Genomic DNA, 25,438 nt, shown 5'->3' with positions numbered 1-25,438 from the left:
TCAAACTTCAGTTTTTAGCCTTAACATCCCTTTCTTTGTGCTGAGATCCCTCACTGTTATTAAACTAAGGTGGACTTAATCATGTATAATAGATGCAGAACAGTGATCGACTTTCCAGAAAAAGGCAAGGCTTGATCAGGAGTGACCCCTGTACTATCACAGTGCCTTGAGAATCAGTGAAGCAACACTGCCCACCAGAGTATCATTGCGACCAAAGATTTAAAGTTCTCGGAAATTACATTGTTCATGTTGAACTGAAATTTCTTATAGATTTTTTTTCCCAAAAAACCAATCCCAGAGGAAGCTTAGATCTATAAGGCACAGCTTGTGACATAATTACAGATACCCAAGATCCTTTCAGACATCTGGCTCAATTTTCTCTACATTTATAAGAGCATTTCATTATATGGAAATGGGTGGAGTTGCTCGAAATCTTGGGGATTTGGAAAGAGAAAGCTAATTTCTCTTCATAGTTATATATCACTAATATACCTATGCATCCCTTTTAATCCACCTGCTGTAAACCAGGAAGAGCCAAGTAGGCACCTTTGAGAGCTCATGGCGCCCACTGCTGTTCATAAAATCTTTGTTTCATTCTTCTCTGCCTAGTGAAACATTATTTGTTTCCAATAAAAGTATTCTTCACTCAGTTCCTGCCATCCCCATTTGTAGTGTCTGTTCCTCAAGCAACTTAAACACCCTGCTGTTGTGCATTTTATGGTCAGAGATCCCTCAAGTTTGAAGAGATTTTACTCTGAACCATTATGTACATTTATTTTATTATTTACAAAAGTCTTAGCAATTATCCATCCCCTTTTACTGATGGGAACCCAAGGACACAATGAAATGTTTTCTTTATCCTTGAAAATTTAGATCAGTCAATCATGCCTGCAAAACAGCGTATCAGAGTTTGTTGCCAGAATGAGTATAGGGATGACGGGAATGTGGTATCTTGGAAGAAAGATGCGTAACCTTGCTAGGGTAGGAGAGCAGAAAACCCTCCCATGTTTAGCCCAGGATTTCAATAATGAAGAGGCATTTTCTTTACAAAATAAAAGCACTTGATATGTATTTTTTTGTCTTGTATGATTCTCTGTTTTCAAAGTGTGAATTTAAGTTGTTTTTCACTGGAAAAATTAAGTTGCAAATAAAATCCTGCTCCCATTATCAGAGAGAACTCAGAATGCCTGCAGTACTGGAGCCTCACAATGTTTATAATGGGGCTTTGCCAGGATTGATGGTTTCGTTTTCTCTATAACTGTGTTTTATTTCCAAGCTTAGGGAAGGGAAAGCCTGGGAGACAACCGTTAAAGCCATTGACTTCCTTAGGGATCATGGAACAGGCTTTATAGCGTGGAGCGAAGGACTGAACTTTACAGCCCTCAGCTGAACTCTCTCAGCAGCAGGACAGAGTGACATGCCAAGGGAAAGCAAGTGGCTCTGGGACAAAACCGGAAAACGCTGGTTGTGTTCGTGGGCAGAAAGAGCATCCGAGTCTCAGGATCTGGGGGCTGTGGCTGGGGACTTCTGCCTCTGCACCGAATGTGCCTTCGTAAGTCCAGCCCTGAGAGTGTTTCCCAAATCTCATGGTCAGGAATGGCCCACACACCCTCTCCCGGGTGCTCTTTCCTTTCCAGATTCAGCAAATCTGCAAGGCACTGTAACATCCTCTCCCATCTCCTCCCTCCAAGCCATCCTCATCCTTAGCTGCCTCTGTCCACATTTACTGTTCCCTGGGGGACTCACTGACATTCTGGGCTGCAAGGCAGGAAGTCCAGTGCCCTGTCCTTTCATGTGGCCCATGACAATGCTGGGAGCGGCTGGAGTCTGCGCCTTCTCTATTTTCCCCACAACCTAAAGAATAAAGCATCTTCCCAAAGTAACCATTCCAGCATGTTTGTCTCTTCAGTACCTCTGGTAAACGGGAATCACATGGGGAGAGAGGAAGGAAGACAGAGAGTCAGTGAAATTTAATACACGATCTTTTTATCACAGTAGTTTCAAGGAAAGTAAAATCTCTCTTCAGAGAAAAAAAAGTAACTACACGACATACCTCCTAACAATCTTTAATTTGTGTTTCTAAGTCGAAGCACAACAGAAATTCGCAAAAGCCCAACCAATGAGAGCGGTTGCCTCAGGAGACGTTTTCATAGAGGATCGGGGAATTAAGTTAGAACGTGAACTACGAGAAAGAATTTTACAGGACAGAAAGTAGGACCACATTCAAGAGAGGGGGAAATGCCCTCAATAAAGAGATCCTGGGGATAATGTGAGGAGCAGGGCTGGACAGGCATGAGTGGAACAGCAACGTTGGGAAATAAGTGGATGTAAACTCAAATAAACGAAGGGTCGGACCAGAAGAGGCTGTAACTGCTCGAGCTTCTGTGATCATCAGGTCCCGCAAGAAGGATCATCACATACCCCTGCCATTTAGGCTGGGGCCATGTCTCTCTATAAATATTCCTTTGGCTTCTGATCTTTCTTTCTTTCTTTCTTTCTTTTTTTTTTTTTTTTTTTTTTTTTTTTTTTTTTTTTTTTTTGCTAGCTGCCAATCACTTTCTAATTAGAAGGGATCCCTCTGTGCTGGAGAGATNTTTTTTTTTTTTTTTTTTTTTTTTTTTTTTTTTTTTTTTTTTTTTTTTTTGCTAGCTGCCAATCACTTTCTAATTAGAAGGGATCCCTCTGTGCTGGAGAGATGGCTCATCAGTTAAGAGCACAGGCTGTTCTTACAGAATACCTGGGTTTGATTCCCCGCACCCACATGGTGCCTCCTGACCATCTGTAACTGCAGTTCCAGACAATCTGACTCCCGTTTCTAGCTTCCACTGGCACCAGAACATGCATGGTGAATAGATATATAACAAGCAAATCAGCCATGTGTAATATAGATAGATAGATAGATAGATAGATAGATAGATAGATAGATAGATAGATAGATGATAGATAGATACTTTAGAAGGAATCTCTCCTGGTCTCTGCTATATAGTGGGTTACTTACTGTGGAGAGACATTACCTAGCGTTCTGGTAAGCAGAGTCCAAGGTCAGGGCATCAGAAACTTCAGTGTCTGATGAAGTCCTGCTTTCTTATCACACCTGACAGTGACATCCCTTGTGACACTTTTTCACATCATGAAAGGGGCCTCCAGGCAGTCAGCACACCAAAGGTCCTATCTAACACCATAACCTTCGAGTTTGTTCAGGTTTCAGGATGTAAGCTTTAGGGACAAGTGAACACAGAACACAACAGGACCTTCCCAGCCCAAATCTGAATTTTGCTGAGGAAAAAATTTTTTTGCCATAATTTTGTTACTAGGTCTTGCTTTAAACCTCCTTTTAAAAGTTTCACCTGGACATTCTATAGTGTTATTATTTGTTAAAGTTTTAGTGCATGATGCTGTCTATTTTTCTCAAAGGACCCAAACCAGTTTTGTCTTGGGAAGTTTTAAATATAATCAGATTAAGTCTTCAGGAAAAAAATAAATGAGCAAATTTCCTGTATCCAACCACTAAATAGAGTCTCAGGGGTAATGACTAGTGAACTTTTTACCCATCGCCCTAAAGAGCACTACAGTGAGAAAGTACATTTACTTGCTTGAGAAAATGGCCCCGTGATACTAAGCAGAGGGTGATTTGCACATATCTATTTTCATAGCCTAGAGAAGCAGAGATTACGATTAGGCTGCCCTAGGAGAGTTAGCCCAGGCACAGGCAACCCTGCTGTCTCCAGAACCAGGGGTCTAGGGTTCTTCTGATTATGTTTTCCTGCAAAGAGATGTGCCAAGAGGTGTCCACCATACTAGGCATGGGATGCCTGTGTGCTTTCAGCTTTATATGCAAAACCAAGGCTCAAAAAAACTTGAGTAATTTTCTCCACCTCATGTAGCACATCTAACCCTAAACTTGCTTACATCTCCCCCAGGACATAGTTCTGGGCTTCTCATTTATACAGAGAAACTCTTAGAGGCTGTTTCAAGTAAACTGCCATAGTAGAAATTTATCAAACAGTTGACATTTCTTAAGTGCAGAGTGAGTTTTTAAGTATATGTCCTTTTACATACAAGAACCATGTGTATTTCATGAGGCCAACAATGTGCAGGGAAGTCTGTGAAGCCTTCTGAAGAAGAGCTCAAGAGACAAATAAGCAGCCTAAATGTGAACGCGATTGCAGAGTTTGCTCTACGCCCTAATGGAATCGGGTATCTATTTATTTTTACCATTAAGTCCTGTGTATGCAAAAGCTAATTACCATTGGCAGTGTGTAAATTATCCTAATTTGCAGTTTCTTAAGGTTGGAGGTTGTGTTTATTTGGCTGCTTTAACTGCTTTACCACTTCGTTACAAATATAAATACTCTCAAATGGTAGAAACTAATACAGGCACCTTAATTTAAAATTTTATTTTCAGAATCCTTAGTAATGACACTGCATCAGACTCACTTGGGAGGCGACCTGAGAAACGTGTGCGATTGTTTAGCTGGTGACCTGACACAAGTGGGGCATCTCACAGGATCCCACAATGGCTAGGGAGGCCAGTCAGTCTCCTTCTCATAGGAAAACTATTTGAAGGAAGAGGCATTCTGACATGGGTGGAAAGAGTGTCACATGGATGCTGTTCACATGTATGAATTCTATGAGTGAAGAATTGGACCACGTTTGGGTATTAGGGTAATCCAGAGTATAACAAAGACACCCTCATGTATCCCACGCCCTCTTCAAGATTTGTTCACTGTAGATTTTAGTCATAGTCTTGGTTCAGGGGTAGCCACAGATCAGGTCCTATACAGAGCTCAGATAAGCCTTCCTCGCCTTTCCCTGGCCAGCAGAGAGCTTCTCCCCATGTATCAGGAACTGCTCTTTGTTTATTCTATTCCACTTTGGTTTACAAAGCCATCTCTTTGTCAGCTCAGTTCAAAGTCACTTGAATGACTTCAAAGGAACACAAGAGGCATGACTCCTGTGTGACATAAGCAGAAGGAATTAAAGAGTGGGACAGTCAAGCATGGCACATGTCTGCAGCCCCAGCACCCAGAGGGTCAAGAATTCAAGGCCAGATATGCAACTAGATACATAGCTGGCCTTGAATTCTTGACCCTCCTGGTTGCATATGTATCAGAGGATGGCCTAGTTGGCTACCAATGGGAGGAGAGGCCCTGGTCTTGCAAAGATCCTATGCCCCAGTACAGGGGAATGCCAGGGCCAGGAGGCAGGAGTGGGTGGGTTGGGGAGCAGGGCAGGGGGAGGGNATAGGGGACTTTCGGGATAGCATTTGAAATGTAAATAAAGAAAATATCTAATTTTTTAAAAAAAGAAAAAGTAGTTCAAATTAAAATTAACACCAAAAAAAGGCCAGCCTGAGTGTCATGAGGAAAGTAAAAACTTAATAACTATGTTGTTTGCTATAGGTTTCCAAATATAACTGCGTATTGTCCAGCATGTTCTGTGACAGGAATTGTTGAAGCTCCAGGATAGAATTCAAATTTTTTGCTACAGACATTTAAGTGTTTTCTTTTGAGTGAAACAGTTAGACCCTTATGTATTTTATACATCTGATACTGTCTTCCTTGATTCTATAAAGGAGGATGTAGAATAACCTTATTTTATCTTTCCATGGCAACAACATTACTGTTGTAGTGAGGTCACTTAAAAGTATACTGTAGGGAGCACTGTGCCAGCATCCTTATCAAATGAATTCACCATCTTTTACGTACCGTATATACTTGATGGATAATAATGCTTCTAGACTTTATATACTTAATAACACTGATACACTTTACATACTTTATAAATAATAAGACATATATTTTACATGTAATGAAATGTGTTTATGTTTTCCCATAAATAATATTCCAGTCTCCTTTGTAACATTCCAGTTATAAGAAAATGGGAACTCCTATATAATGGTTTTGAAACTCTACTTAGTGTCTCAAAGGGAATATAACAGCACTGCCCTTCTCCCATGCTCTTGGAAACCTTAAATCTTTTCCACATTGGGTCAAGTGTCAAAGGCATTCTTAGTTTGCCCTAAATGTGCTTCTTTGTCCTAAAACCATAGTAAAGCCCTGTAGTCAGTCAGAGGCAAAGGAGCCATGTGTTTTGAGGAATCAGATATAAATGCTATGACATCCAAGAGGATTAATTGCCTTTCCCAGGAACATTAGGAAATGGATGTGTAATTTTTAATTATGCATAAATTTCAAATTTTCCATCAAAGTCAAATTATGCTGATGTTAGTCAAAGCTACTATCGGCATTGATTCAAGAACCTGCTGATGGAGTGAAAATACACAGCAACTTGTTAACAAGAGGTACAATTAACTGCAGCTCAGCAAATAGTGCCAGAGTGGCATGTAATATGCTGAGCTCAGGCAGCCATGGAGAATGGAGATCTCTTTCTTCGCTTCCCTGTTAGTATTTACAGTTGGAAGCAATACATGGCTGCAATCTAAGTGCTGCTCCTAAAAAGCGAGCTGATGGCTTGATACTTTGTTTCCTGACACTGTGAATCGCTACCTTCTTAACCACCGCCTGCTATGCTCAGCTAAGACTGGGAGCAGCACAGAGCTGTTGTCTACGAGCAGCAACCCTGGAAGATTTTCTGCATTGTTTAGTTGTTTTGTTTCTTGATAGACATGCTGGGTGTTAAAAACAGAGGACTGAGTGTTGTGAATTATGGGTCTCTTTCTTTGTTCTTCCGCTAAGTATTTCAGTGCACAACATACAGGAGCACACACACACACACACACACACACACACACACGCACGCACGCACACACGCTATAGATAACTTCCCTCCCAATCACAGCCTTATACTAGGTACCTTCCTAGGACTCATAAAGAAACCTCCCCACCCACTAGCTTGTTCTGTTGAAGCTTGCACTCCTATGTAAAACCCTAAAAGAGTTAAGGGAACATTGACAAGCCAGGAAACATGACTAACTATGAAAGTATTCCCCATAAGAAGAAACTTGAACAACCATGCCACCGTGTAAATATGCCATGCACTACCAACAACTGAAATTACAGGGTAGATTTGGCCTTATATTCATTTGGTTTCCTACAGAGGATGCAGCTGTGTATGATTGAACACACTCTGTAATTTGAATACCAAGTTTTCAGATTGCCAGCTGCATGACTCTGGATAAACTGTTTAAATAACCTTTAAACGGAGTCTACATTATTAAATTGTGAAAATTTAGATGTGATGGCATCCGATAACGCCAGAACATATTAAATCCTTAGTGTGTAATTAATTTTCCCTTTTCTTTATACCACCCTTTAATTCTGAAGTATTTCATGGGTAACTCCATTGTCAAAAATGAGCTATATGTTAGAAAGATGAATCACCTGAACCAAATGGACTAGTAACCAAAGATGTAGATGTTATTTTTGTAGTAGAAAGAACACACTTATTCTAGGCTCTCGAAACTAGGAAAATGACTCTTAAAATAGTAACAATCGAATATTAGTAAAAGTGGGCAATGAAACTGAGTGACGGGGGAACAGGGAGTAAAACCCACTGGAATCTAAAATCTTTTTACATCACGGTGGTTTCATCATGTGGACCACACAAAGACGAGGACTTGAGCTGAGTTGTGCTGCGGCTTGCTTTCTCCTGTGGAGACTACAGCTATCCCATCCCACTGTTGTTAAATTACGGCAGATGGCTTCCTTTGACACCCAGTGCTGTCACTGGAATGTAAATGTGTCTCCTCACAACACTGAAAATACCAAGGCTGTGTGTTTAATCTGTGCTATGCAGGCAGAGTGACCCTGAAAAGAACATGAGCTCCCAGCACGTTTGGAGAGTTGGCACAGATCCTGGTAAACAGAATTGGGGAGGATTTTTCAAGGTGGTGACTAATCACGGATTTCTTCCTGAGGTTCCTAAGCCAGCCACATTCCCTGAGATGAATAATCTAAATGGTTACTGAAGTGAACAATTACAGGACCCAGGAAAACTCGTTCTAAAGGGGTAAGTGGGTGTGATCTAAGGTACGGGAATCATTCAGAGTATGAATTCATTCTAAATCCCCCTGGGAGACTTAAGAAAACAAAAGCTTCCCCAGATTTCAGATCATTTAACATAGGGAAGATAATATTGTTTCTAACAATTACTTCAAAATTCTGGTCGGATAGGGGGAGAGTGTCAAATATTGGCATTCTGCAGATAGGAGAAAATGTCCTTAGCAATATAATTGTCTGGAAAGAAAATCCTGTTTTGAGAATATTACTAGCAAACTGGACAAGCAAATTATGATGGCATACTCTAGGTGCATAATTTAATTTTCTTAAATAGGTCTCGGCTGAAGAGAAAGCAATGGCTCTGATCTTAATTTCATTAAAGCAGTCCTTGAAAATTGGCCATTGGTAAAGAGGTGGTTTTTGTAACTTGTCCTTGACACTTTGTCATGAAGGGACAGGGGTCTTCTGCTCCCCACACTCTATTGACCAAGTGTCAGATATATTATTTCAAAAGATGATGATGATGCTTTAAATACTCTAATCACTGTACATATCACATAGACTTAGAGACTCAGAAATGTCAAATGTAATTTCTGCTACATTATCAGATCTAATTTTTAGTAGTCTATTCTAATTTGTCTCAAGTTTACAGATAAAGATCTGTTGAAATTTGACAATATTTTTAAGTTCATAAGAAATGCTGTTAGATTTTGCATTTGCTCTCCTCCAAGAAGAAATGCTTAAGATTCCTCAGTACTAATACAAACAAATTATGTACCCAATTGGGCATTTGGTCAATGAGGTAAACTGTTAGAAAAGGCAAACATATTTTTTTTTCCAATTCTGCTAATTTTAGACTTTTATCAATTTGAAATACCAACTTTGGGAAGGACTCTTTTATTTCTAATACTGAGTACAACTTTCAGAAGTCCTCACAATGTGAAGATTTCTATCTTTGCTGACTGGGAATGCAGGCCTACCCCACCTTCAGGAGCACAGTGCTCTCTGTTCAAATGTACCAAGTCTACTTGGAAAAGCAATGTCTGGGCTGTGGAAAGCTTCCCATCATAGCATCATGTACATCCTTCATCTCCCATAAGGCAGAGCTTAAACCTGAAAGTCTGATAATTTGATATGAAAGTTGACAGTGACAATAGAAATAGCCACTCCCAAGATTATTTAAAGGGAGGTGCAATGTACAGACATTCATCAATCAAATAGATGCAGAATAGGTTTTAGTTCTATGTCTTCTCTTTAAAATAAGAATAGACTAAATGGCACAATAGATTATATAAACAAGGACTTCAGTGACAGACTGTCAAAGTTAAAGTTATACATTTTACATGGGTGACTTGACACCATACTTTATCACCTACACAAGGGGAAGCCAATTTGATTCTGGTCAATAAAATTCAACCCCTAGAGCTGAGTTGGGGCCAAGCTGACATGGAGTGGCAGATTCTGACTATCTGACATCCACTTATTCTGTGAGGGGACACAACTGGAATTGGCACTTGCTGCCATCTGGGGTGTGTCCCATAGTTAAGTCCGATTTGATTAATAAACACTTAGCTATGTCAAAGGGACGATGCAGCCGCCTGAGCACCAATGCCATTCGTGCCCCAGTAATTTAGTGCAGGTCTGAGTATAAGTGGAACTAGTGATTCAAAAGCTGAATTTACTGCAGTCTCACAACTGTTGAAAATTAAACTACATGTGCTGCAAGTTAGGGGTTACCAGGCTATCTCATTATAGGGGGCTGTCACCCCCCCACCCCAGAGGTTGGAATCTTTGCTGAATTACTGAGGGATTTATTTGAATGTAGACTTGGACCAAATGATTTTCTGCTAAGTTGGCCATAAATCCTCAGTAAAATAAGCTTGGTGTTCTGAGCGTATCTATTGGCTTTTTGATCATTTTTATGGCTTTCCTTTTACTGGTCAAATGATCCTTATATGCTCCTACAGCTCCACTGACACGGATTAAGTCCACACAAACCAATAGACCTTCATTACTTTTGCAACTGGTTTTGATTTGGGGGCAATAAATACAATGACACAGACTAGATTACCTTTGCGGAAGGAATATGTGATAAGCCACGAGGATGCCAGAGATTTGGCGCTCTCTCTCTCTCTCTCTCTCTCTCTCTCTCTCTCTCTCTCTCATGTAAAAAAATTAATAGCAGCTTTCAGCCTGATGAATAAAATTGGAAGAAAGAAAGATGTATGAAAAAAGAATAAGGTACAGGTTTATTATAAGAAGGGCGACTGACATGCAAGGCAATCCATACTTGACTGCCCAGAGGAGGATTGTCCATCAGTGGGAACAACTTTTCCTGTGGAATGAAAGCACAGAGGAGAGGGCATAGAGCAAGTACGAGGGCTAGAGCAGCTAGAGGCAGGGCAATGGGAGAAACATGAACTCAAGGTGGAGGTACAATCTCCATTTAAAAATTAATTTTTAAAATATTGCATTTTCAATTTGGGAGTGTGAGCAGAAAATGGAATCAGAAGGAAATGCGGGGAACTGGGGGCAGAACAGCCGTCACTGAGATGAAGCGAGTTTATGGGATTTTGCTACCTTGGTTAAGCTTTCTCTGAATGCCTCCATCTCGTTTCCAAGCAGTGTCCATTCGGGCTTCACACTTTTCCCCCTGGAATTTCAGCAAGTATCTTCGATGATGAAGGGCTTCCTTCTTCAACTACAACACTGGTCTTTCACCCAAGAAATTTAAGTTTTCATATACATTTCATATTTTGATATCTACGGTTGCCTAATGATAGCTTTTTTTGTCTCCTCCCCCCATAATCCAGAGTAAAATTACTTGCACTTAGCTGTCAGTTTTCACGCACCTCAGTGTTACTTAATTTCAAAGAGTCTCTCTGCCTTTTAAATTTATCTGCCACTGAATATGGCCTAACTTTTGAGCTTATGTATAAAATAAATTGGCATAATTATTGGTCACTTCCTAAAATTTGTATATGGCAGATGTAGTTTATAAAGAAAATCAATGTTAAGAGAAGACCTCTTGGCAGACACACACACACACACACACACACACACAACTGGAGTAATGAAGCCAGTGTTTCAAATAACTGGTATAGACAGTATAGATTAGGAAATAAAACAGGAGAAAATGTACTTCACCGAAGAAGAGCAAATAGGGCTGACTGTAATATCTACACGTTGTTCTATGCCTAGAATGGGGAAATGTCTTTCTAGTAAATAAGGGGCCACTCTGCTCCATTCTACATTTGTGGCTCTGCAGAGGGACTTGCCTAACTTTGCATGTTTCTCACTGACAAGAAAGAAATGTTCCTTGTTCTCCTTAAGGGAACAGGATCATGGTATTTCTCTCTGCTTAAAGGGTTTTACCTCATTATCTCAGCAACTGCCTCTGAGAAGGCAAAGCCATGCCACAAGCTCAACTCCCCTCCTCAGCATCCTGTACATGGACCTCCAGGCTAGCATTTGCCATGCAGAACAATGAATCCTTGTGGAATTGTTCCCCAACCCCCGACACACACTACTATTGAACAGTGAGGACCTTTTTTAGCCAATGATTATTACAACTTCATTCTCTGCCTCCAATATCTTACATGATCTCTGCAGCGTAGGGGATATTCAGTAAAAAGGCAATAGAGTGACTGTATGGGCAGAGGAGTAAATGACCCGACCCTTAAACATTCTGAGCGCTGTACAGCTTTCCTTACACGTAAAACAATAATTTAATAATGCATCAAGCAGAGCGGTGAGCATTACAGCTGTGAGTCGATATTGAATGATCGACCGCTTTGTGCAAAGCTCTGCATTTTGTATTACTGGAAAGTTCCAGAGTAAATAGATACCCTCGATGCGTAGTCATCTGGGATAGAATGTTGCCTGTGAGCAGTAGGACAAATGAATAATGTTCTAAAAGTGGAGAGGAGAGGGATTGACTGAAATCATGCCATGCTGTGCTCTCTGGTTAAAATGGAAACGGCACAGCAGATGACCCTTGATTCTGATATGACAACTATAGAGAGTTGCTTTGCTATGATTACCACCTGGCTAGTAATCAGAAACAGTGATCCCCCCAAAACAAAAACAAAAACAAACAAACAAACAGAAAACTCATCTACGGAGAAACTAGATTTTAAAATTAGCAATTTAGATTTGCTACGCTAAGGTGTGGTGTGGGTTAATTCTCACTAGCGACTGAGTCTGGTAAGGTCTGGGTTGGTTTGGGTTTTTTTGTTTTGTTTTGTTTTGTTCCTAGTATTTCTCTTTTTTTTTTTTTCTTTCTTTTTTTCTTTCTTTCTTTCTTTGGGCTATAGGGATGGCAGTTGGCATGGAAGAGAAAGCGGTGGAGGATAAACTACTTAGCTAGGTTACTAAGCCAGGTCTATGGCTATGGGAATGAAGAAGAGACAGAAGCAGTCGAGAGGAGTTGGCTATGGATAGGTCTGACCACAGAGAACTGAAGAGAAGGAGTCAGAGCTCGAAGTGTTAGCAGCTCATAGTGCTGCATCTTCCACAGGCCGGATCATTCATCAACAAGCACTGATTTCTAAAAGGACGCACAGAGGAGAGACAAAAGAGGAAGCTTTTCTGAGACCAACACGTGCCAATGTAATAGTTTGAGAGATCGCCTAATGGAGATGAAAAGAAATATCCAGATCTCGGAAACTGTGGCTGATGGCAGCTTCCTTATTTTTTTTTTTTTTTTTTTTTTGTCTTCAGTAGGAGTTCCTACTTGTGTCACCTGGAACGTGAGGGGCAGGAAAAATAAAGCTAAATAGAAAGCAGGCGCCTGCTTTCACAAAGACAGTCTCTTTGTCATCTCCTTCCTTTTTTGCCACCAGCATCCCAGGAATTAATTACCTGAAATCTTCACTGGGAGCCAAAGCAAACTGTCTCCACCCTCTGCGGAGCTCATGCGCATGGTTAGATTTAAATCTCAAAAGGTTTTTTGGTTAGATTTAAATCTCAAAAGAAAGAGGTTCTGTGCTTGAGAAGTGAGTAGCTCAAGACGTGCTGTTGGACAGGTACTTTGTTCCCTCCTGCCACGTGTCCACGATCAGAGCATGAGATAGATACTGTTCCAAGAGCATCAAGGAGAGAAGAGGACATGGAAGAGAAGTGAAGTAAGGCAAGCATTTGTACCTCAGCAGAGTTCCTGAAGCAGCAGGAAATGTAGACAGTGAATCAATGACATAGCACCGTGTACTTGAGAGAAATGGCAAGCCATTTCTTTATCTCTGGCCAATAAATTTATAAAGCATATTGCAAGCTAAGTGAGTGAGGGCTGGAACTTGGTTTTTGCATGAGAGAAGGAGAGATAATTTTTATTCTCGAAGTCTTGCGTTCCAAGACAAACAATGATATTGCTCATACCACCTGTTTCCAGCAAGTAAAACAGGAAAGCCTTGCTCTTCAGACTTCTGGCTGCTTTTAGCTTTTGCCCAATTTCTGTGTCTAAAGTTGAAAAGAGGCAGGAAATAGCACAAGAACTTCAGTCATACTGATTAGCCCTGAAACACGAGACAGTCCTGTGCTTACAGGGAGCTCATGCATAATCTCAGTTTGCTGAATTCAGGAAGAATTGTGTCACTTTCTGGTCACCGTCACAGTACATCTTAAATCAGCAAGTGTGAGTTTATTTTTCCCTGAAAGTCCACAAGACTAAACAGGCCACCGTTGGGCTGATGAGTGTGTGAGTTAACTTTATGCTGGATCAGTTCCTATCTTTCTCATTGATTTCCAGTGTTTCCATACAACCTCTAATATAGACCCATCGGTTAATGCCTGGCATTACAACAGTATGGTGAGAGTTTATGAGAAAGATTATATTCCAGGACGTTGAAGACTGCCAATTGCATTCTTACACAGTTCTGTGGGGGAAAGGAGGGGAATGTCACTGTTTAGATGTTCTCAAAAATCCCAGGGAGAGTTCTGTTTTAGGGAGCAGCAGACACACCTGGGGAAGACATGGGCGCAGTTTAAGTGTCATCCCTCCTCAGCTGCCAGCTGTTCACCATGGCTGCCCCTAGGGAGAGGTGTATGAACTCTCTGGGGCCACTGTTTCTTCTCTTTCCTAAATCTTAGGTTCTGTAGAAGGAACATCTGGCTAAATCCCCTCTTTGCTGTTTAGGGACAGTTCCCAATTCTCTTCCTTTAAATTTTCAGTACTTTATTCCCCCCAACCCCCAAACTGTAAAGTGAACAGTATATTTATGGTTGAAAATTGGCAGCTGTCACAATGATAATTTTAAAAACAAAGCTCTGGCACCATCAGCATTACTATGGAAACGCCTGTTTCTAGCAACTCACTGATAAGATATAGTTCAAGGATTCAGGCCTACGTGGGAGTGTTTTACCATCCATAAAGTGAGGATCTAATTATTATAGTAGGGATTCCCAGGAGCTGCTCTCTCACATCTTAAAGCTGGATTCTTATCTCTTCCTTTAGTTTGGCAGGAGGGTTGAAGTGATTGATGCCTTTATATTGCTTTTGATTTGCAGATACAAGTAGATATTCTTTTTTATTAGATATTTTCTTTATTTACATTTCAAATTTTATCCCCTTTCCTCATTTCCCCTGCAACCTTCCCCCCTCCCCCTGTTCACTAACCTGCCCACTCCTGCTTCACTGTCCTGGCATTCCCCTACACTGGGGCATAGAGCCTTCAAAAGGCCAAGGGCCTCTCCTCTCATTGAATGTCCCACAAGGCCATCCTCTGCTACATATGCAGCTGAAGCTTGAGTCCCTCCTTGTGTACTCTTTCATTGGTGGTTTAGTTCTGGGGTACGGGTTAGTTGACATTGTTGTTCCTCCTATGGGGCTGCAAACCCCTTCAGCTCCTTGGGTCCTTTTTCTAGCTCCTTCATTGGGGACCCTGTGCTCAGTCCAATGGATGACTGTGAGCATCCACTTCTGTATTTGTCAGGCACTGGCAAAGCCTCTCAGGAGACAGCTATATCAAGTTCCTGTCAGCAAGCACTTATTGGCATCCTCAATAGTGTCTGGGTTTGGTAACTGTATATGGGATGGATCCCCAGGTGGGACAGTCACTGGATAGCCTTTTTTCAGTTTCTGCTCCAAATAAATAAATAAATATTCTAAGTGGTATTTGAAAACACTTGTTGAAAGTAATTTCTCCATTAATCACCAATTCACCTAATAATGTTTTATGGTTATTTGTGTAACATTTAAATACATCTGTCACACATACCAATTCTTACAGGAAGAAGCTGTACATAGTTTCTGTTTTAACACACAAACCCCACAGTTCATTCACTGTCTCTGCATGTTCCTACTTACTTGACATGTAACTGAGTTTTAAGAAAAATTTGAGTGAATTAAATCTACTATAGCCTTTTCCAGAAGCCAAATAGCACCACTATTTTTAACCACAATTGTTTATTTAAAAAAAAAAAAAAATCACCACTCAGTGGCAGTACATGGGGGCAGGGACAAATTCACAAGCAGTCCCTGTTCTATGTGGCAGATGTCAGGTTAAAGGTGAGTGTAAAGGAGGCCAGGAAGAAGCTGGAACTCAAGATTGCTTTTGTAAGTTCCACATTTTTCTAGAACCTACATGGTAACAACATTCATTTGCAACTCTCTTCACTTTGAATGAATGCTTGCAAGTTTTTACTTCCAGCGCCTTGAAAGTATGAGGTAAGTCTTCATATAAATCCTTATGGCTTCATAGTTTTTCAAGACTGCTTCTAATATATTTATTATTCTTCCCAATGCTTTGGCTACAACTAAGCCAAAACATTCATAATCAAAACAAAGCATTTCTTCACTTCGTTCTGAAGGTGGGGAGTTCAAGATAATCACAGTTTAGTCATAAATAACACACACATGTACAACTTAAAGATAACAACATGAGAATGGACTATAGATTGATGAAAATCTTTTAGGAAAGTAATCTTTATTATATATTCTTTTTTAATGTATTGTTAACTTGGACATACCAAGGAAATGTCAACAAGCCCAGTGTTAGAACATAGCCTTTCTCTGCCATTCAGGTTCTATCTTTTGACAACTCTATCATGGGTTCTTGTGTAAGTGCCGTTTGAGTTATCATAAGATCCATCTAGGTTCTATATTTGTAAAGAATTGTTGAAGAATAACAGAGCAAAAAGTAGTCCTTCAGTCATGGAAACTCAAAAGTAAAATGCCTTCAAAGCAATTTGAAAATGCCATTCACTTCAGCCCCATGCTTAATGCCATGGTTTGACAGAGTCAGGGGGATTGTTTCATCAAAATATTTACATGAGGCCTAACACGGCAGCTCAGATTCATAGATGGTCTTTCATGATCAAGTGGCAAGATGCTCCTTTAAAAATTAATAGAACTGGAGATCATGGTCAATAATGTGTTCTGTCTATTGATGACTTTTGAGAACATGCAGCCATGCTTTGTATAGTTTAGGCTTGTTGTATTACCTTTAATCCCAATTCTTTTAGTCATTAGCAACACCCACCTTGAGAGGTGAATAAGCAACTCTCCAACTGTGAAATAAGTTGCTGATATTCAGATCCATAACAGGCCGAGCCAGGAATCCAAGGCTAGCCTCTTCCCCTTAACCATGTCAGTGTTCAGCCTAGAGTGACAGAGGTGTAGCCAGACTTCAGCTCTTGACACTGCACCCTCTTTTCTCAGGCTGGTGAGAGAGCTACAAAGTCCTGATTGATCACAGGCCACAAAGTAAAGGAAGCAGGTCACTTCTCTGTTCGCACTGTAAAGCCTGGGTACCACCATCGAGGTCTCAGCCCTCGCTCCCCCCCCCCCCCTCTCTCCCCTCTCCCCCCCTCTCCCTCCCTCCCCCCCCCCCCGTTGCCCTCTCCAGCTACACTGTGCTAGGGTGTAGGGCTTCCTCTTCACCAGTGTAATCAGCCTCTGTAGTGACACACACACAAAATATCTAGAAATGTTCAAAAACCAGAAGAAAACAAAGTGATTTGTCTCCTGCCTGCGTGGCTATGAGCATCCTATCTCATTCATCTAGCCAACAACTATTTACTCTCTAAGGGCCACAACTGAGCAGAGACAGCAACAGCAGTAACAGCAACCCCCCTTGAAGACAGTGCTTTGTCATAAATCCCCAGGGAGTACTGCCAAGGGTTTCCTGCTGATCTACAGGTGCTTCTGATTTCTTGTCTAACCTCCCCCGCCTTCTACCTCCCATCCCCTGCTCCTTCCCTTCTCTCTCTCTCTCTCTCTCTCTCTCTCTCTCTCTCTCCCCCCCCCCCCCCCCCCCCCCCCCCGCCCATCATGGGAGTCACACTATTGAGACACAGGTCCAGACCTGCCAAGCTCTTGCTTGAAGATCATTAATCAGTGGCTCCTCTGTGACCACAGGACAAGCACTGACTTTGGGTGGCATTTGGATTGCTTGAGACGATTTATCTCCTTGTAACTTTATACTCTCACCTGTCTGACATATAACTGTATGTGCAATCTTTGCTCGCCCTGGAGTCCCCTCCCTCAATTCCAAAGACTTTTTAAGTCTCCCTTTTAAATTTCAATCCAAGTTGTTTTATTTAAATGAAATTAATTCCTTAATTACAGGAGTTGAATACTCCCTCATCCTTCAAAGAACAACCATATATTTTATTTCAAGTTAAAAAAAATCCAAGTACTCTACACTTAATATCCATGACACTCATAATACACATTTACAATGTACTGTAATCATGTGTACATATGTGTGAATGTGGTTCTTTTCTCCTATCCTCAAAAATGAAGATCTGGATTCAGCTTTGATATATTTGTATTTTTATATTTTAGCTTATAGATGCCTCCATAACTGATATATAATGATGAGTTTGTGAAAAGCTAGTAAACCACATATGAGCATGGTAACATAAGAGTAACTAGATCAAAGGTAACATCATGGGGACTTTACTGTGTGGTATTAATTGTATGATTATTTGAACCAAACTCTGAAGGAACAATAGCAACAATAAAAATGATTAAAGGCAGTAAGGGCATTAAATTGCCCAGCATGTTAAAACAATGTTTTCATTTGTAACATTCTGTTGTTCTGGTAATGAGACAACCATCACACAGATAAATAGCTAAATGAAAAGTGAGAAGGCAAAACAGCTTATTCTAGCTGCCAGAAAGAGTACTCTGAACACATCATCTAAACAATCCACACAGTTCTGCGTCTCTCCTTCACATTTCTACGCATATTCCTGTAACCTATTGCTAAGCCAAAAGGTTGCTGCTTTGCTAAAGAGAGGAGGCAGCGGGTCGTTAACCGAACCCTCTGTGTACTTGGAAAGTCTCATTGCTTTCCCGCAGGGTTCTTCCTGCTGCTTTCCCAAACATCAGTTGTTACATCACATCCCAATCAAAATGATGACCCAGAAGCTGACTTTGAAAGTAGCCCATCAGTCTTCCTTCTCTAGGGGTGTGTTCTTCAAGACCCAGCTAATCTAATCTTTCTCCCAAAGGCTTTGAAGCAATCACATTGTTGGTTCAACATCATGCGCTTGAACGAGGAAGGGAACAAATCATGAATGTCACACACAGTCCAGTAAATTTAGGATGATTTTGCACATATGTGGCTCCAACCTTTTCTCTTTAAATGAAGGATGTTAGTCATCAAGACAACAGCGCTGAGTCAATACAATAAATTATTTCACACACATTTTCTCACAACAGACCTTAGAACCAAGGTAGGGCACCATTTGCGCATGACTTGAGAATCAGAAAAGTCTGGAACGCCTTGGTCTTGTTACACTGCTGAAAGGTACCAACTCCATTTCCTTGGTACCCATCTCAAAGTACCACGGTCCTAGCAGGAACCTTTGCTCTCGAACTCACATAATCATCCCTTCAATCCTTGCAGCTGACTGATGACAGACTCCTGGGCATTTTCACCGCCGTTGGCTCCGGAACTTTGGCCCTGTTCTTCATCCTCTTGCTTGCTGCAGTTGCTTCTCTTATCGCCTCCAACAAAAGGGCGACTCAAGGAGCCTACAGCCCCAGCGGTCAGGAGAAAGCTGGCTCTCGAGTGGAAATGTGGATCAGGATGCCGCCCCCGACACTGGAAAGGCTCATCTAGGAGCCTGCTGCTCCTCTCAGAACAGAGAACAACATGATGAGTACCGGGTCGTGCCTGAGTGAAGATGGTTTTACATCACTAGAGATACTTACAGCTGGGACTGTGAGAAGGATAGATACCTCATAGACCTTCCTGGGGATTCACCTTACATCTCTGTGTAGTTATGTCATCCATCACAGAAGAGTGTCCCCGTGTCTGCCTGTCAGCCTCAGAATTAGGAAAACATCTTGCAGACAGAGAACGCAGTATTTCAGAACTTCAGAGGCTGCCTGTTAAACTCTTTGCTGGGTAATCTACATAAAATGCTTAGTAGCCAAGTGCCATTAATTATACAGAACCAAGAAGAAAAAAATAGAATACAACTTTCACTTTTTATTTTGTAGGGAAGGTTTTATGGTTTGTTGTTGTTGTTGTTGTTGTTGTTGTTGTTGTTGTTGTTGTTTTGACAGTGACTCATTACATAGACCAAGCTGGCCTCAAAATCACCCTCCAGATTATATGTGTCCAACCATGTTCATCTTACTTTTGAAACTTCTGTCATATGGTAAAAGATTCCAATGGGACCTGAGTGAACGACTAGCAAGGGTAAAGCAAGGGCTGTGTGAGTGTCAGAACTGGAGTTTGTGTCCTCCTTGTCCACATAAGTGACGAGTGAGTGTGGCCCCTGCCTGTCATCCTAGGCCTCAGGAGATAACAAGGCTCACTGGAGTAAATTCTGTCTTCAAGAGAGACCCTGACTCAATATGAAGGGCAATTAGTGAGTCAAGATGGTCCTGTATGCTAACCTCTTGCCTATACATGCATATACACACATTTACATGTGTGCTCAAACATGAGGACATACACATACACACACACACACACACACACACACACACACACACACAGAGGAGTCTAATTGTGTGTAGTGATAACAGTACACTTTCCTCCTTTGATTGTGGATTCAGAGAAAGCCATGAGACGCGTGTATGGTTTAAAACATGACCCAACCATACCAAATAAAACTGAAATAGAGCTGCTCTCCTGCCCAAGCCAGCCTTTATTGTTGTTCATTCTGTAAGCTGGTTGCTTGGTTGGTTGGGGGGTGGCTTCTGTTTGTTTGTTTGTTGTCTTTTGTTTGTCTGGGATAGTACATGTAAAAAAAATAACTTGTAAGAACAATCAAAGAACTTTGTTATGAATTAAATCTTTTGCCTAAGTCACTTAAGAGTCATTATTCTTTATGTAGATTTGCTTCTAGTCAGGACATTTCCTAGACAGAATTTAAGAAGAAAATGATTTGTCACGTCTGAAAGAGGCTCTTTACTTTCAGGGACTTTGATAATGCCCAACAGAAATGGCCTCTAAAGAGGAGCCCACAGTGAGGTGGGCATTTGTGTATCCTCAAGGAGAAAATATTGGAACTTCTGTTTGCATATTGTCTATTCTGTCAGGGGTGTATCTTACATATATTTTGAAATAACACTATTATTGTATGAAATAAATAAAATGGATATATATATACATATATATATTTGGATATATATATACATACATACATATATATATATATGTATATATGTATATATATATATATATATATATATATATATATATATATATATGACACAAGCCAAAAATTGAAATGACATAAACTTTAAATCTAAAAGAAGAAATCTATTCTTCCCAAGTATTATCAGTGCAGACAGTCACCGAGCTTTTTTGTTTGTTTGTTTGTTTGTTTGTTTGTTTGTTTGTATTAGCAGTTTTTCCATAATACAGGAAATCCTATAACTTCAAATGTGGTATCATAGGATCAGTCATTGGGTTCTCTCCCATGAGCTATTGCTTCCTTTAAAACCTCCCATTCCTCAGCTTCTGCTGCCAGCAGAGTAGCTACAGAAGAGTTCTCTGCTTCCTGTCCCTTTCTTTCTTCCTCCTCACCCTCCTCACCCTCCTCACCCTCCTCACCCTCCTCACCCTCCTCACCCTCCTCACCCTCCTCACCCTCCTCACCCTCCTCACCCTCCTCACCCTCAGAATCTTGCTTCCCCTTCCCATTGCCGGACACTCGACGCCACCAAACACAGCAACAGTCTGACCTCTGGCTTCCCTACTTTTTCAGATTAAAATTGGAAACAACTATCTTGGAACACTTGGGGTCTTGGCCTTCCTCTTGCCTCTCTCCTCAGCCTTGCAGAAAATTTTCTGCTTTGCCCCAGTCAGCCCCAACTCTGCTTTGTTTGCTCCCCCACAGCATCGTGTGTGTGTGTGTGTGTGTGTGTGTGTGTGTGTGTGTGTGTGTGTCTCTCTCTCTCTCTCTCTCTCTCTCTCTCTCTGTGTGTGTGTGTGTGTGTGTGTGTCTCTCTCTCTCTCTCTCTCTCTCTCTCTCTCTCTGTCTCTTTCTCTTTCTCTCTCTCTCTCCCTCCCTCCCTCCCTCCCTCCCTCCCCCTGTCCCTCCCCCATCTCTCTTTCCTCTCATTAGACTATAGATGATTGGGAAACTACTTTTTGTTTTTTGGGGTTTGTTGTCACAGCAATATGCATCATCTTGAAGAGATTTAACTCAGTGAAATGTGATCAGTGTTTTCTGAATACATGGACCAGTGAAGGTGTCAATGCCCTTAAGCTTGTAATGCCAGGAGCAAAGTCCCAGTGAACTCAAGGTATGTCTTCTAACTCAGTGAACTCTCCAGATATCTGCCTTCTAGCTCTATAGCTGACCAAGGACCCTAACCTCCAACTTCCCCTCAATAATCAAGGCTGTGTTAAGCAAAAAATTCCAGAAGACAGATGTCTGCGCATGTCTACATGAGAAATATGACAAGAGAAACCTTTATTTTTGCATCTCACTAGGGCTATAACCTCTTAATAAAGGGTTCATTAGGAAAAGACAAAAGGAGATCTTAAAAAAAAAATCAAGTTTCTGAATTTTTAAAAATACACGATATAAATTGGTCTGATTGGTATTAACACCAGTAGGGGAAAAAAGAACTAACTCCAAAGGTAATGAAATACATTTAGAAAAGATGTTAAATAACCCAGTTTTTAACTTTCCTTTAGAATAGCTTAATGTCAGCAGTTCAGTGCCTACATACATACATGCATACACACACAAACTCATGCAAATGGCCATAAATTATGAATGATTCAATATTGAAAGTGTCCCAACACATAACAGTGATTTCTCACAAGCTGCCCTAGCTCACCAAATATTTGCACCTGACACAGCAAAATAGTTAAAATACTCAATGCTGGCAGAGCTGACAAATTAGTCTTAGAAGTGTTTGCCCCAAATGGTCTTTAGAAGGCAGACCCCACCTTATACCCGGAAGTCCAACAGGGACATCACAAGTGGTGTGCCCTTCAGCTCACATTGCCTCTTTTTTTTAATTAGATATTTTTTTATTTACATTTCATTTTTAATTGACATTTCATTTTTTTAAATGTACATTTATTCCCTTTCCTGGTTTCCCTTCTGGAAAGCCCCCTATTCCCCTCCCCCCTCCCCCTGCTCACCAACCCAACCACCCCTGCTTCCTGGTCTCTTTTGCAATTCATAATTAGGATGGTGGGTTCCATTCACTCATCTCCCACTGGCCCCGAGGGGTGGAGCCTGTATCCTCCTGAATCTATACTGGGTCAGTGATCTGTTCTACTGCTCTAGCCAACAGAATACCTGGGCATGATGCTGTGGACCTGCACCACCTTCAGGTCAGTCACCAGAGCCTTGCAGCTCATGGAAGGTGTTCTAAAGACTGCCTTGTGGCAAATAAGTCGAGAGAGAGAGAGAGAGAGAGAGAGAGAGAGAGAGAGAGAGAGAGAAAGGGGGGAGTGGGGGTGGGGGTGGGGAAAGGGATCGAACCATGCTGGTTAAACTTGCTGCCTGCTGTGTTAAGTCAGAAAATAAACCAGCCATTACAGATTCCTAAGAAGCAGCCATTGTTTAAAGCAACAACTTAAGGGTTCCAGGAGTGTGCTATGCCTGTAATTGATAACTGAGACACAATCACTCCTATCAATGAAGCAACTAAGACAAATGTAAATGCTTCTGTGATCGATTTGTTTTGAATAGTCTGTATTTATTTGCATAGCAACAGCAGTTAATATATTATTAAAGTACCACATAATTATGCTTAATTTCCCTCTGAGTGGTGAATTTCCTCTCAGGTCCAGGTGATGCTAAGGGTCCAGTACAGCTATGTGCAGGCATTGCTTTCTGGTATAAAGTGGACACTACCAGCTACTTCCTGTCCAGAGGAACTATGGCTCTGGGACAGCCCACGTGAAAGACACATCTGGCGTGTTTACAAGGAGTGACAGAAAAGCTCCTGCCAGCAGCCTCTCATGTGGCTCCTATAATCACCATGAGGACAAAGGGCATCCGGAAATGACAAATGACTGTCACTTAAATCAGCTGTCAAGCTTGCCCCTACTAAACTCTTTACATGACTACTGTTCAGCCAGCCCGCTTTCCTATTAAAGAGAGGGAAATGGTCCCAGAGACCAACTTTGTTCAGTCACTGTTATCATTGTTAGAATTAGTATCAGGAGCAGTAATTGAAGAACAACAGTCCTGGTACACAGGGACATCAACATTGTGATGAGGATTTTGAGGATAGGAAGAGGTTCTGGCTGGTTTCCACTGGGATGTGGCTGGCGGTGCCAGGCCTGTGTTAACAAACAGGTTATGTCTCATCTAAGCAGGAAACAACACTGAAAAGAAGACCTCGACTTTTTGGACAGTTTAGGGGTTTAAGACACAGGTTTCAATTGATGATTGGTCCAGGTGAATTGAACTAATCTGTAAAATGAGAACCATGTCTCCATTGCACAGATACATTGCAATGATTATAACGGAAATGTGCCTAACTACAGTAAGCACAGAAGGCAGATGGAGTACCCATTGTCATTGTGGCTAAGGATACTGAACACTTCTAAATACATTTATTCGCCATTCCTGTTTCTTTTTCAGGGAAACTTCAAGTCAGTTCATTACTGTACTTGTTCGCTGTGGCATTTTGGTGTTTAATTTTTGTAGTTCTTTATATATTCTAGATATTAATACGCATCTGAAATGTATTTGCTAGATTTTCCTATTCCGTGGGCTATTTCTGCTGACAGTTTCCTTTGCTGTACAGCAGCTTTTTAATTTTGTGTGAATCTCATTTGTCCACTGTGGGAGTTATACCTTGAACTATTGGTGTCACCTTCAGAAGAGACTTGTCCTATTCCTTTGCTTTGAACTGCTTCCCGGAGGACATTAGGTTTGGCTGTTTTATAGGTGCGATGCTGCTGTTGCTAACAGTGACTATTGGGACGTTTAGAATTTCTATGGGCATCAACAAAAAAATATTTTCATCTATCCTACTTTCTTGATCTTCCTCATGTTTATTCCATTTCTGACTGGATTTATGCTCTGTTGTGTTTGACTCAAGCAATGAAATTCTCAATTCTGAAGTAAATATGACTTCTAATTTCAACCTACTTCCAGTAAAAGTGAAAATTTTCAATGCTTTGAATTGTATTGAACAGTGATGACAAAGAATGCATGTTTTTAATTTTAGCCCATTCTTCTGTGATTTGATACCCAGGCTGGAACATTTTATGTGGTTCCAGAAGCTTGGGAACAACACCTGTCAAATGTACTTGGCAGGGCTTTCCTGAGGCGAGCTGCTTTAGGGAACAGACGCGGGGACTCTCCTTATGTTGGGCAGCAGCCTCTCTTCAAAAACTGCCTCCCCTTCTGTATCTTCCAGAGCTAAATGAAAGTGTCTTGGAGTTGTTCATGGTTTGCAGCTTGAAGCTCCTTGCTCAGAATGATTGAAATAAGGCAGACCCTAAGTAGAAACATTCATGTGAGGTTAGGAGTCTCCAAAAACATTTTCCAGACCTCCGTTTCAACCCGGCCCTCTGGGTCACATATTTGCATACAACATGGCTCCGTTCACTCCGCTGCCTGCTCACTGGCCACTGGAGAGTGTCCAGGTTAGCTTTTCTACAGCAGAGCTAATGGATAATGTCCAGCATTTGAATTATTGATAGTTGTTTTGTCTTTTAAAAAAAAGAAGCCACAAGTTATATTAACCTCAGAATCAAGAACATTTTTGTTGGAATCATATACCTACAGAGCATAAAATCTTGTATATGTTTTAACTATTTTTTTTTATTCTACTGGGTTATCTAAGGCTATTTTTATGCAAGTACATAATTCTCTTTAGGCATGTTCCCCCATACCCTGGACCTTCACTTTCTTTTCTGGCCCTCTGTCTTTCTCTAAGTCTTCTTGGTCTCCCTGGACAGACTCACTTCTACTTTCATACCATCTGTATATGGAATCTAGGAGCCGTAAGTGACATAAAACATATAACATTTGTCTTTTTGAGACTGGCATAATTCACTTAACGTGGTTCTCTCCAATTGCATCCA

The 25,438-nt window shown here is 41.1% G+C and overlaps 1 protein-coding gene across 1 annotated transcript in view; it reads left to right on the top strand.

Moving 5' to 3' along the window:
* Crb1 (crumbs cell polarity complex component 1) overlaps window positions 1–19,369 on the top strand; it is a 171,646-nt gene extending 152,277 nt beyond the window's left edge. Inside the window, exon 12 of the mRNA XM_021198249.1 lies at window positions 18,815–19,369. Coding sequence (XP_021053908.1) covers window positions 18,815–19,030 — 216 coding nt within the window. The 3' untranslated portion in view covers window positions 19,031–19,369. The remainder of the gene's footprint in view (window positions 1–18,814) is intronic.
* The last annotated feature ends 6,069 nt before the right edge of the window (window positions 19,370–25,438 follow it).

The sequence above is a fragment of the Mus pahari genome, chromosome 5 (genome assembly GCF_900095145.1).
Source record: "Mus pahari chromosome 5, PAHARI_EIJ_v1.1, whole genome shotgun sequence".
NCBI classification, from domain to species: domain Eukaryota; kingdom Metazoa; phylum Chordata; class Mammalia; order Rodentia; family Muridae; genus Mus; species Mus pahari.
The sequence above is the reverse complement of the archived record's forward strand: the minus strand, read 5'-3'. Positions and strand labels throughout refer to the sequence as shown.